Source organism: Wasmannia auropunctata, unplaced genomic scaffold (assembly GCF_000956235.1).
Source record: "Wasmannia auropunctata unplaced genomic scaffold, wasmannia.A_1.0 LD275176.1, whole genome shotgun sequence".
Lineage (NCBI taxonomy): Eukaryota > Metazoa > Arthropoda > Insecta > Hymenoptera > Formicidae > Wasmannia > Wasmannia auropunctata.
This window is the reverse complement of record NW_012087714.1, coordinates 1-14,033: the sequence shown is the minus strand read 5'-3', so window position 1 is coordinate 14,033 and position 14,033 is coordinate 1. Positions and strand designations below refer to the sequence as shown.

Below are 14,033 nucleotides of genomic sequence, written 5' to 3'. Positions count from 1 at the left end.
GGGGGGGGAGGAGAATGAGAGGAAAAGTGAAAATAATAATAAATAATTTTGAAGATGGAATGATTTAAAAGTTTTATTCAGTTTTGCAGTAGGTATTTTAAGAAAATAAATCTCTTATTTAAAGATTTGTTTATATCTGTATCAATCAAAGAAGTAAGAAATGTCTAAATTTAATTTCAGCAAAGTATATCGGATGAACAAATTTTAACATTTTCTGTATGTCTCGTAGGTAAATTTGAAACATGGTATGAAAGGAGTTCCTATGGAAATATCAAGAGAAACATGCACTGCTTGTGCAGGTAGTATGATATTAGAAATGGCCGCTTTATCCCGATTAACAGGTGAACCGATTTTCGAGGTAAAATATTTTGTGGATATGATATAATATGTAGGTGTTTCTTAAATATTCTAAAAGATTTTCAGGGATTCCTTACATTAATTCAAGATGAAAACTGAATGACATGTATATTCAAAATGGTTTAGTTTCAAAGACAGAAATTTTCCAAAAATTTCGAAAATCACTCGGGTTATTTTTATGAAATTTAAAATGTACACAAAGTTTCATTAAAATTAGTTTTCGAAATTTTTGAAATACATTTTTTTTTTTTTTTCAATTTTCAGACATCCTAAATCTTTGAAACTAAGCCATTGCAAATAATCATATGAAGTTTTCGTCTTCAATTAATATGAGGAAATACTTAAAATCTTTTATTATATTTAAAAATCACTCTATATGATTATGATTAATAGTTGACTAGCAGTAATAAATATTGTTTTTCTAGGAAAAAGCGCAGAAAGCTATGGATGTTTTGTGGCGTATGAGACATCGTGGTACAGACTTAATGGGATCTGTGTTGAATGTTAATTCTGGAGATTGGGTACGAAGAGATTCCGGTGTCGGTGCAGGCATAGACTCTTATTATGAATATTGTCTTAAGGCATATATTTTACTAGGTAATTATTTAAGAAAAATTATCGTTTTACAAGCAATTATGTGTTCAATTTTACTTAGGTTATTCGTAAACACTTTCATTTCGAGGTATTACTACGAAATTTCTTATCAACATAGGTTTTATTTTGGCTATTTTCAATTGTACTTTAAATCAATTTTATAATGTCCGATTGTCTTCATAATTGAAGAAATTATGGACATGGCTATTCAATTAGGAGTCGTTAATTATTTTGGGGGAAGGGGTGACAAACTTTAAGGTCCTTATCTGTGTTTTGACACGCGCGCGTCTACACACAACACACGCGTGTACGCGTAAAAATGTAAGAACCGGCCCTTCTTAGAGCTACTATAATATCCAAATCCAACTGAACAACCTCGACATACGTAATAAACAACATACGTAACAAATCCTAACTATATGTCATCTTTGAAGCTTTATATCTCGGGAATGGCTTAAAAAGCACAAGTAGTGCTTTGCAATTATTTCAACGTCAGAAGACATACAGTAGGAATAAAGAAAAAGTCACTATTAAAATTCGATAAGTTTTTATCTTATGCACTACAAATATATAATGTCATTTTTTATAAATAAGTAGCCAGGATGAAGCAATAACAAATTAAGCTAAAAATCTTCAAAAATAATTTATAATATGATATTAGTAACGTGTGTTGAACTTCCTTAGCTTTTATCACAGCTTCTAAACACCGTGGTATAGAGTCAACTAATGTTTTTAAAACTTCAAACGTGATCTTAATCCATTCTTCAAATAGAGCTATTCGAATATTCAAATACAGTATTCTTTTTTATTTTGACATTTTGCGGTCCAATTTATCCTATAAATGCTCTAGGATTAAGATCCGGACTTTGAAGAGGCCATTTAAAAACAGTAATGTTTTTTGTCTCAAGAAATTGTTTGACAACGCGCTAGGTGTGTTTCGAGTCTTTGTCTATTTGGTGTTGAAATGTTAAATTATTTCCAAGATCCATATTTTGAGCGGAAGCACGAAAGTTTTTCTGGAGAATATTGCGACAATAAATTCCTATCCATTTTTCTGCTAATTTCTTCCAAATTACCAAGCTGCATCTGCGAAAAACATTTCCGTAACATCACATACCGACATGTTTTATCGTGCCAACAGTTCATATTGTAAACTATTCATATTATAAGCTATGTTTTCTGCAGTGCGTCTGCAAACCATCTGCCGTCTCTTGAAGCCACAAAGTTCATTTGGATTCGTCACTCCAAATAATACGAACTTAGAATTCAGGCTTATTCACGTGCCGATTTGTAAAAGCAAGTCTTTTTCATATTCGTTTTTGAAATAAAAGGAACATGATGAGCAACACTTTTAATCCGGCTTCATAAAGACGAATTGTTGAAACATGTTTTAATTCCTGTTAACTTTTGGATGAGATTTTGTAGAGATTTTGGGATTAATGATAGTTTGAAATTTGATATCGGTCTTCGTGGGCTATCGTGCTTCTCTTCAGTCTTCCGTCCTGATCTTGGAAGATTCTCACTGTGTCATAAGTTTCCATTTTTTTAACAATTTTGCGCACACTAAATGATTTTCCGATTTCTGGCTAGATTTTCCGATCTTATGACCATAATATCCATTTGGACAGTCGGTTGAGTTGTCATTCCTCAATAATATAATTGCTTTGTTACATTACTTTTTAAATTTTTAACAATGATTAAATAAAATATATTTACTTCAGTACTTTTGCTTTTACAATAGTTTAAATTAGAAAATAGAAGTGAAAAAGTAGCGACTACTATATTAGATTTACTTCTGAAAATTTCAACTTTTAATGACACTAACGTTTTCTACAGAAATGATCTCTTTGTTTAGTTTCAAACCAAAGCGAACTTTTGTTTTATATTATTGGCTATTTATATTAAGCTAAAGAGAGAAGCTAACTTAAGGGAATTCTTTTGATTGATAGATTCTCAAATAATTGTGCTAAATTCGAATTAATTCTTTTTTTTATCGTTTTGGCTGCTTATTTTTTATTCCCATTGTATTTTATTGCATATATACCCGTACTTTTTATTACATAATTCTTATAGAAGTTTCAAAATTGACATACTGTTAGTATTCGCATTATGTACATCGAGATTGCTCAGTCGGATACATTGCAGTAGCCCTATTCTACAAGAATATACAATAAAAATGAATTTTCACTAAAAAATTTGAAGTTAGCCTTTCACAAAGTAATTACAAGGTCAAATGAAAATGTCAGTATCATTTGTTCTTGAAATTCTACAATTTTTATCTAAAACATTTTTCCATATCTTTCGAAATATTTGCCTGAAGCAATTAAAATGAGATACCCTATATACATATATTCTTATTCTAAAATTACACATTTTCTGTCATTAATTAATTTAGCTTATTCTCTGTATAAAAATATCAGTTTAGGTCATGAAAAATGTATATTTTACGATTTATATGTATGTATGTATGTATGTTTGCGTACATATAAAGCGTTTATATATTTTATATTATATACAGGTGATGAGAAATACTTGGGCCGTTTTAACAAGCATTACCAAGCTGTGATGAAGTATGTCAGTCAAGGACCTATGTTATTGGATGTACATATGCATAGACCAAATACCAACTCCAAAAATTTCATGGACGCTTTATTGGCCTTTTGGCCAGGTCTGCAGGTATTAATTTTTAACATATTTTTAATTAAAAAAAAGTTTATTTATTTGAGTTTACAATTGGGTTCAGCAGTATTTTTTTGTTTTAAATAATAATTTAGGTCGTATATATTCTTAAAAATATATATAAAACATATCTTGCATATTTATTATTTTAATAACAAAATAAAAATTGTTACATTTGAATCGGGCTTTTTCGCTCAAAAATGTCGTATGACGTCATTATTAGCCATCGATAGTTAATCAATCCCGTCGCCGCTACCGCTATATCATATTTGCTTATTTACATCGTGTTCAATCTTAAAACTGCCGTCAGCCGTATTGCTCCAATAATTTTTGTAGGTTAGATTTCAAAGGTTACATTCTGAGCGTTTTGAGTAAAGAATGTACATATAATTATTATTATCAAATAAATTTAGGCAAATTACTATACACTGATCTCGTATTTGAACATTATTAATAAATATTAACTATTTTACCTTTTTATTTTAACTCCACTTGATTCGGTTATATTAATTCGGTAACATTCATTATTTATGAAATAATCAGCAATCATTCCCGTAGAAACTTTAGGAAGATTATCTGATTGCGCCTTCACGAAACCACTGTCACACATTTCTTGTTTTTTTTTAAATATAATAATGACAAAATTGCAAAACAACGTGTCTTATATTCGACTGTTGCTAACTATCCCGCCGAAATAGCTAATAATGATGTCACGACTAATCGCGCGATTATTGGATTCATAATGTTGACTATATATATATATATATATATATATATAACGATCTTTAAATAAATTATGGCAAAATAAACTTAAACAATAACATTTGAATGTTATTTATAACATTTTATAAGTCTAAAGAATATTTTAAAAAATTTTCAGAATATTTTATTTATTTCTGATAAAGCCAATTTTTTGCAGGTTCTTAAAGGTGACATTAAACCAGCCGTAGAAACGCATGAAATGCTATACCAAGTTATGCAGAGACATAACTTTATACCAGAAGCATTCACTACCGATTTTCAGGTAAATATTATATATTACAACTGATTACGGAATACGTAAAAAAATTTATTATATTTTATTTAAAATTAAATAAATTATAAGAGGCTCATAGGAATAAATTTAAATAAAATCAATAGCAGAGCTGACAAGATAAGCTAGGTGTACATGCTAATTAATATGTATTGAGTGAGATGGTAAACAATCTTTAATATAATATAAATAATTAATATACAAAATATACCAAACGTTTCGACCCTTTTACATAGCGGTCATCTTCAGTGGGAATATAACGAATTAAATACAAAACTTCAATTATATATCAACGCATTCGCTTGCAATTTATATTAGTCTAATGCTTTACAAAAATTGTTTTGCCGTCTAGACTAGATCTTTTGGAAAGCGTCATCTTTTCTCATCCGTATTAGCCCATCTGTATTAGAAACCGCATCAGACTAATATAAATTGCGAGCGAATGCGTTGATATATAATGTAAGTTTTGTAATTGTTTAATTCATTATATTTCCACTGAGGATGATCGCTATGTAAAAAGATTGAAACGTTTGGTATATTTTGTATGTTAATTATTTATATTATATTAAAAATTGTTTATCATCTCATTGTCAATCAATACATATTATTAGCATGTACAGTCATGGACACATTGGTTGCGACACTTTCTTTTTTATAGGTTTCAAAACGTATTAATATTTTGCAAATGCGGACCACGATTGGTGTTATATTGTCTCTAGACTAAAGATAGTACACGTGGTCCGCATTTGCAAAATATTAGTTATCTATAAAGTATATATTATGTATATTAAATATATATTAGAAACCTATAAAAAAAAAATGTCGCAACCGATGTGTCCACGACTGTACACCTAGCTTGGCTTGTCAACTCCGTTATTGATTTTATTTGCTATTATATTTTATATTGCATTGTACATACATTATCTAAATAATGTCTAAAATCAGGTGCATTGGGGGCATCATCCACTCAGACCAGAATTTTTAGAATCGACCTACTTTTTGTATCGAGCAACAGGTGACCATTATTATTTGGGAGTCGGACGTAAGGTACTTAAAAGTCTGCAAATGTATGCAAGAGTGCCATGCGGTTATGCAGCTGTATCAGATGTTAGAACTAACAAACATGATGACACAATGGATAGCTTCGTTTTGTCCGAGACATTTAAATACTTATTTTTATTATTCGCGGAACCAGGCGAATTGGTTTTAGACTTGGACGAATTTATTTTTACTACTGAAGGTCATTTATTACCGCTTACACTCGCTTCCATCAGGACAAATATTTCATCTGTAAGTGTACTGCAGGATGCAATTGATTTGGTAGTGATGGACATAAATTTCACATTTTTAATCAAGCAGGATTTTGAACGCGATATCGTGCATGTGGATGAATTTGACCGTACTTGCCCAAATAGTTTACATTTATTTCCGGCATCAGTAAGGCAACCTTTGAGAAATATGGTCGAAGATGTTTGCCCGAGACGATCGATCAAACGAAGATTAAGTGCATCACAATTTCAGGTATATTCATATCATATTTATATATTTTTGACAAAAATTAAAGATCCAATTTATTTCTACAGGCAAATAATTTGGAACATTTGAAAATGTTGAGTGATATGGGGATAACAACTCTAACACTAGCCGATGGACGGGTTCAACTTTTACACACATTTTCTAATGTAATTTGTCATTAAATATAATATATAATAAATTGTATTTAATATCTTATTATGTTTTATTATGTTTGTTTATGATTATGTTTCTGTGATAAATTATAACATCTATTTAAATATAGGCAAAAACACCGCAAGATTCAGAGGAAGGACTATTGTTCATGCAAGAAATGGTCGAACTCACCAAGATGCAAATACAACCGGAAACTAAACCGCAAACAGTAACATTCACAAAACCTAACACAGATCCACCGGAAAAAATTACGTTGCTAGCCGGACCGGCACAGTTTGGACCTGAATTACAGAATTTCGATAAAATCATCGGAAAAGTAATATTTACATATCCACCTGCAGCTTGCACAGATCTGCTGAACGCAGATAGATTGGCAGGCAAGATAGTGATCATGGATCGTGGAAATTGCATGTTCATAGAAAAGGTATATATCCCTGCAACACATTTCGCCCAATCAGCCTTTTGTACTTTAATTTCATATTTTCATATTTAACTCTAGGCGCGGAGAATTCAACAAGCTGGTGCTATTGCCGGAATAGTATTGGATAATGTTGCGGGTTCGAGTGCGGCAACTTCGCCCATGTTTGCAATGTCAGGCGATGGAAAAGAGGTGGATGACGTCACAATACCTGTCGTGTTTCTCTTTTTCACAGAGGCAGCCGAACTGATGAAAGCTATTAACGCGGCAAATGGCGATCTTACTGTCACACTTGGTAATTATAAAGATTCAAATATAACTAAAATATAAGTGATTCCATTTCTTGCGCATTACTCTTCAACGACAACTTTCGTCTAATTAAAAACCATTTTTTAAACTAAAACATCAAAATATAATCTAATCCAAGATGTGAAATGTCAATTAACATATAACTTGAGTTATAAACAATGGAAAAAAAGCGTTTCCTTAAATTGAATTTTAAAGAATCAAAATGATAACAAAGCTACATTCTTTATTTAATTTCGAGTGAAATTCATTTTATTAGAATTTGCACAGAACATTTAAAGGCTATCTAAGAACTATAAAGTTGTTATAAATGATGATTTCTCGCAATATTTTCATAAAAGTTGACTTCAACGAATCTAGCATTAAAATTTACTGCATATTTTTACAGATAGATTTAACAGATTTGGACTAAACTTTTCTTCAACAAAAATTAGACATTTTTTTAATATTTTAAGATAGTTTTTAAGTAATTAATGATTAAAATTAAAAATAAAAGATTTTTTAATTCTGTTAAGTTAGCTTCTCCACATTAAAAATAAATATATAAAAATTAAATTATTCTCTAAAATTTCTTTTTATGTGCGTTTGTAAAATAGAAGAACTTAGATATTTAGGAAAATATACTTTTAAACAAGAAAACATTAAAATCTTGTTTTATATATTTTGAAAATACCAAAATTAGAGAACGTTTTAGAAACAAGATTTTCCATCTTTAATTTTACGAAGTAATATAAAAAAAAAGATAAATTTTGTGCTAAAAATGTGAAATATTAATGTAATGTTTAAATTAGTGTAGCAAATTTGTAATTGAAATTGATAATGCTAGCTTTACATAAAATTAGCATATCTAGTACTAAATACATATACAAATGTTTTTTTTAAATTTGAAATGTGGAGACAATTGATAAAATGTTTTATTTTATTTTTTGTTATGGAAATACTAATTTAAGAGGAATAGATTTTTTATAGAGATTAAGCTTTAAAAGATAAAAAAGAAATCAAATGCTTTGCTCAAATAAATCTAAGTAACTTAATTAAAAAATTAATTTTAAACATACAGGTTTCAAAGTCCTATCTTATTTCCTGAATCTTAAAGAAATCCTAAAACTGTCTGTTTTGTCGATTAATCTCAATTGTATCGAAATTTCTACGTATTGCTTTAATATTATTTAACTTGGAAATACTTTTCCAGACTTAAGTATATGCATAAATACATATCCGACGCCCGGAATTTATGTCGAGAACGAAAAAAATTTTAATAATTTTTTTATAATTCAGATCTTTATCATTTCTTAACTGTGTGGCGTCTATGAAATCGTGATAAGTGCTTGATGTAAAAGCTGTGCAATTCGTACTTGCGAAATTACGATGGCTAAACTAGTAGATTACGTTAAAAAACAACATGGTAATTCTTAGAATAAAAATTGAAATATCTAATTTTTTCAAGAAATCTGTATATAAAAATTTTTTATGATGTGTATATGCAATATTGATGTAGTAAACATAAACACATCACTATTATCAATATCGCACGCATACATATGTATGTACAAATCATTAGTAAAACAGCGATCCTAAACTCCCAGAGGTCGGCCGTCTCTCTAGCATCTTCTTAAAAAAAAAAAAAAAAAAAGTTTTAGATATAAAAAAAACGGCGAAACATGATATGAATGCAATGATTTCAAGGGACTCCTTTTATGCAAAAAAGTTAAACGCTTTCAGAAGGGTAGGGACGGGGATGAAACCGGAAGCAACTCAAAAATTTTACATAGGAAAAGATGTTGGATTGTTTTAAAAATATAGTTAAGAGAACAATTTTTACGTAAATTTTTATTATAGGCTATTGCAATTTTTTTATTAAAAATTACAAGGGTTTAAAGTTCAAAAACAGTCTTTGTTTTATTATAATTTTTTATTTAGGTTAGAAAAACGTACTTGGTAACAAAATATTGATCTTATTATTAAAATCATCTGTTTTATCGGACCGAATGTGATTATTTTTCAGCACGCTATTTTTCTAATTGTCTACAGATTTACAAATCCTTCCACAATTAAAGTATAAGCACTAAGTCATTTCGACTAACTGTTATTTTTTTAAGCCAAAAAAATTTAAGAAATTTAGATCTTTTTTACTGACTTTTAGTCCAATATGACATTTGTCAACTTGTGTCAATATATACTTTATACAAAAGTTTTACAGTTTGTATATAAAAATTGAAATTGCACGGTCTGCGAATTACATGAAAAAAAAAATATAGTGATTTCTTAGAATTAGGATTAAATATTTAATAAAAAAGATTGATGTGCTTAAAAATTTCTGATATGATACTGATATAGTAATATTGTAAATACGATGTAGTAGTATTGTAAATCATATGTGTATAAGTCGTTTTTAATTGATAAAACAGATGATTTCGATGGAGTTTAGTCTTCAGTTTAGAATACTTGGATTTTATTATTATTAGGCATTTTGAAATAAACAGATCTAGAAAGGCTCAAAGTTATTCATAATGGAAAAAAAAGAAATAAATAAGAATTATTCATTCATATATAGATATTAGTATTTTTTACTTTCATTGTATCAGATATTCAAAATAAAAGTACTATTGATTTCTTAATAAAAAATTCACGTATAATCCTCTTACATTTTGATACATCTGATTATAAACTGAAATATGTACTGTTACTATCCGATTTCAAAATTTATCCATTATATTTAGGAATGTTTTGAAAGTTTTTTCTTTTTCTGTTTTCTTATTTTGGATAATTTTGTGTCTCTGAAAAGCTTAAAAGATACTCTTAATTAATACATATTTGCAATATTTGCTCTCAAGTTCATTTTTCTATTACTTTCCTAGCACGAATAAAAAGAATAGAAGTACAAAAGCTATTTTTGAGTTTTGTAACTTTTAAAAAGAGAAATTTTTCTTTTAACTAAACCTTTGAAACAAGATACAATTTCATCCTATTTCTCATTTAAAAATTTTTAGTTACCTCTCGTCCTCTTGAAGAAATTTTTTTTTGCATAAAAGACTCAAAATAATTGAATTCATTTTCTACCCCTTTTTTATATTTGAAGCCGTATTTTTCCCTTCCTCCAAGATCCAGAGTATAAGATAGAATTTTGTTGTAGAATCACCCTATATGCAATATCAAATTTAAAAGATGTGCTGAATGACAATTTTTCAGTATTTTTACTGACAATGAGGAAATCATTTCTGAATTAGATTGAATTGATTTAAATTGAAAATTTGAAAAAAAAACATTCAGTAGTTTTAAAACAATTTTATACATAGAATATTCAAGTACTTCTTTTTTTAACTGGTTTATAATTGAAGGGCTTTATTGCAACAACGAGCTAACTTACATTTTACCTTGTCTGCACAATACATGGAAGAAACATGTTATTTTCGTCGCAGAAAATATGATACATCTCTCGCACGTCGTCGCGACGATGAAATATTTTACTTTTTAATTAATATTATTTTTTATGTAATGAATTTAGTTGTTAGTTACGTGATAGCAACCTGTCAACAAGACTTTCGAAACGTTGCTGCAACCATGATGTAAGAAGACTACATAATGTCTTCTACATCATGGCTGCAACGTAACGTGCGATAAATTAGCACATTATAATGACGTGCTTGTCACGTTTAATGCAAGTTGGAAACATTTTATAAAAATGAAGAAAATTAACTAAAGTTCATCAATTATACAATATATAATATAAGCATGTACAATTCGGACATGAAAACATTTGATCGGAAAAGTCTTTATTAGAACCAATATTAAAAGTGCAAAGAAATGTTTTGATATTCAACTTAAGCGATCCTTTCTGAGTTTTTTCACTTGATGTAACCGCCTTACGCCTCGATCTCATCACTTTAATCCCGGTTCGAAAACGCGAGCATTTTTTCAATTGGGCTCAGTCCATGATCGCAAACATTGCTTCGATGGCGGAGGAAGGCCCAGGTGGGATGCTTGGATACTAGTTCTCGATTACGCCTCGCACGTAGTAGTCGAAAGGATTCATGTTGAGACTATTGGAAGCTAGGCCAAAAGTCCTTGAATTTTTTAACTTGGCGGCTTCGGAGAGCACCTGGCGAATCTTAAAAACATAAGACGTGTATCTGAGATCCTCTTGAGCGATTCAGTCGATAGTGTCATTTCCAAAATGGTTGCCAGCCGTCTTTTCCTGAGCGAGGTCCCTAAATTTTCCAAAGTAAGGTCTTGGACTCTTTCAATGAGTTCCGGAGTCCTTGTTGCTTACTTCCTTGAGTCTTCCTCGCCAGGGTAGAGAAGTCCTCCTTGGACTCCTCTGAGGCCGTGTATCTTTGGGCAACATCGTACACCGTCGATTTATCCAAAGAACCATATTATTTCGACATTAACATTCTTCCGACACGAGGACTTTCAATAATCGCCGCCCTCTGGTTACTAATATTTCGGGCTAGTCTGACCAACTCGGCCATTTCAAGATTATGAACGTTTGTAATTTTTAAAATTTTTATTCGTTTTTGCTACAAATTCCTGTGTCCCGGAAATACATTTTATGTCTATTTCAATCCTGTGAAATGGTTTTCAATTCCGTTTTGTCATTTCGGAGAAATCTTTACGATTGCAATGTGTCGGTAATTTCAACCTTCCAGCATCGTCTTAAGCATTTTTATAATTGCTTCAGAACTTAATTTTCGAATAAATCTTTATTTTTAATTTATTATATAACTATCGATAATAAAACTATCGATACTTATATTTTTACAAAAAGAATTGAGTTAAAGATATTTAAAGAAATTGTAATTAAAAATTAGTACACAATTTGTTCTGATTATTCTAGATTAATACTAATTGTACAACCTTTCTTTATACACATGTTACAGGGATATATTCTTCTAAAGAAGAAATTCAGCTTAAAGCTCCTACTGATTTGTCATTGTTTGAACGTTTGAAAGGATCATTAAAATCATTTCTCAGTCGACAGTCAACTCCCCAGGTTTGTTATTTTTTTCTTTGTTTATTTTACACAAGGATTGTATTTTAGTCTACATTTTATATAAAACTTAGAAAAATAAAAATTCTATATATTTATAGGCAACAACTATTGCATCGAATTTGGATATGATTCCTATAATTGAATCACAAGAAAATCAGGAGGACGCTATTGACTTTCATTATTTTCATGCAGAAATTGTCAAAGATTCGCTTGGTGGTGAAGTCAGAATTACTGCCGCATCCGAAGCTACAATTATCGTCTTAAGACCAGTTTCTACACCGATAGAGATTTTGTGGCATCAATTAAAAGAAGTGTTCGTAAATCAAATATTTCTCAATACTAAACAGAACAAAGGTATAAGAATTAGAAGTTTTATTTTGGAGAGCTATTACAATTGGATTAATAAAGCGCGTGGCGTGCTTACGAAAACATCGTTATCATATAAAGTGCGATGGTTTTTAAGCGAGCTGCTGGTAGTCGCGCCAAACTCATCTATTAAAAAAATGGGACAGCTACTAGAATCAAACAAGCAGAAGCTATTGAAACAGTATTTACTTACTAATATGGACACTATGGTGCTGAATTTAAAAACTGTTGCTACAAAATTGAAGAGTATGAAATCTGTAAGACCCGAAATGGAACAGCTGCTAAAGATTTCGGAGTCTGGCATTGCACAAGTTGAAAATTATTCATTTTTACGTCATTTATTAACTGATTTGTTTGATGAAGAAGATGATATCGTTAATCAACACGTCGCCCTTCTGGATCGTATTCACGCAGAAGTTCATACTACATATCAAGAAATATTAATTGATGGAGTCCAAAGGCATCTGGAGAAATCGGGTGTAGAAGATAGCTCATATTACGACATATTGATTGCCGATTTGCAAAATAATTTAAAAAATATAGATAAACGAGAAAATTTACTTGGGAAAACTAAAGAAAACAATTTGGCAGTGGCGGAATTTATTAGTGACAGTAATGGAGGTAAATTAGAATCGGAAGGAAAAAACATTAAAATTTTAAAGAAAATTAAAGACTCCAGTACTGAAAAATTAGAGGATTTTGAGTATTTCATATTAACAGAAATAGAAAAAGCTGTGAAATATTCTGAGCAAAATATCTTACAAAAATATGAAGATATAAGCGATAAATCGAAAAATATTGTAGAAAATAAAAAAGATAAGAATGTCGTCAAATCCGGCGAAATTACTCTGCACTCCTCTCAAAATCAGAACAAAAGTGAGAATAGAAAAAATAAAGTTCAAAATACCTTTCAGAAAGAGATAGATTTTTTACAAATAACAAAGGTAGTGGATGAAAAATTCAAAGAAACAACTGAAGACAAAATGAAAGAAAAATCTTTTGCAGACACTACATCGAGTGATACTAATAAAATTCATGTTTCTGATACGTCTATGGCTATGGATACCTCCAATATAAAGACAGATTCGCCCAATAAAAAACATACTTTATTACAAAAAGACATTAATGATATACAGCATAATCATGAGACTGATTTAAGAGCAAAGTCATCCAATCAGAAAAATTCCGTTGAAAGTAAAATTATATCCACTGATTTATTGGAAAAGTTTAAAAATCCTATGTGGATTATTAATGAGGAAAAAATACTTCAAAAGAAGTCACAAACTGTAGATAGTATCACAAAATCCAATGAAATAAAATATGATGAAGAAAAATATGTGAATAAAGATAAGGAAGCTAAACCAAAATTGCGTACAGCTAAACATATCGATAATGAATTATAACAATAGCTCTGAGATTTAGACTAAATTATAATTATTATGCAAAAACAGAATTTTCGACGGCCTTTACTTCATAAGGCTACTGCATTACAACTGATATTTTTGCATTGTGATCTAGATGTGCATATAGTCAAATTGACAAATGTGTGTATATGTATATATATATATATATATATATATATATATATATGTATATGT

The 14,033-nt window shown here is 29.8% G+C and overlaps 1 protein-coding gene and 1 long non-coding RNA gene across 2 annotated transcripts; one reads left to right on the top strand and one right to left on the bottom strand.

Moving 5' to 3' along the window:
• Positions 1 to 229: 229 nt before the first annotated feature.
• Positions 230 to 14,007, top strand: LOC105461915 (ER degradation-enhancing alpha-mannosidase-like protein 3; the record flags this gene model as incomplete). The annotated part of the gene is made up of 11 exons (XM_011708426.1): positions 230 to 358; positions 783 to 954; positions 3,470 to 3,627; positions 4,550 to 4,654; positions 5,609 to 5,953; positions 6,023 to 6,184; positions 6,247 to 6,345; positions 6,462 to 6,776; positions 6,852 to 7,065; positions 11,957 to 12,069; positions 12,168 to 14,007. Coding segments are annotated over 11 exons (3,483 nt in total), but the record flags the coding sequence as incomplete, so codon positions are not given.
• LOC105461914 lies at positions 3,646 to 4,357 on the bottom strand. Its single transcript, XR_975998.1, has 2 exons — positions 4,104 to 4,357; positions 3,646 to 3,988 (listed from the first exon to the last, which is right to left on the bottom strand). It is a non-coding gene; the product is annotated as an uncharacterized LOC105461914 (long non-coding RNA).
• Positions 14,008 to 14,033: the final 26 nt, after the last annotated feature.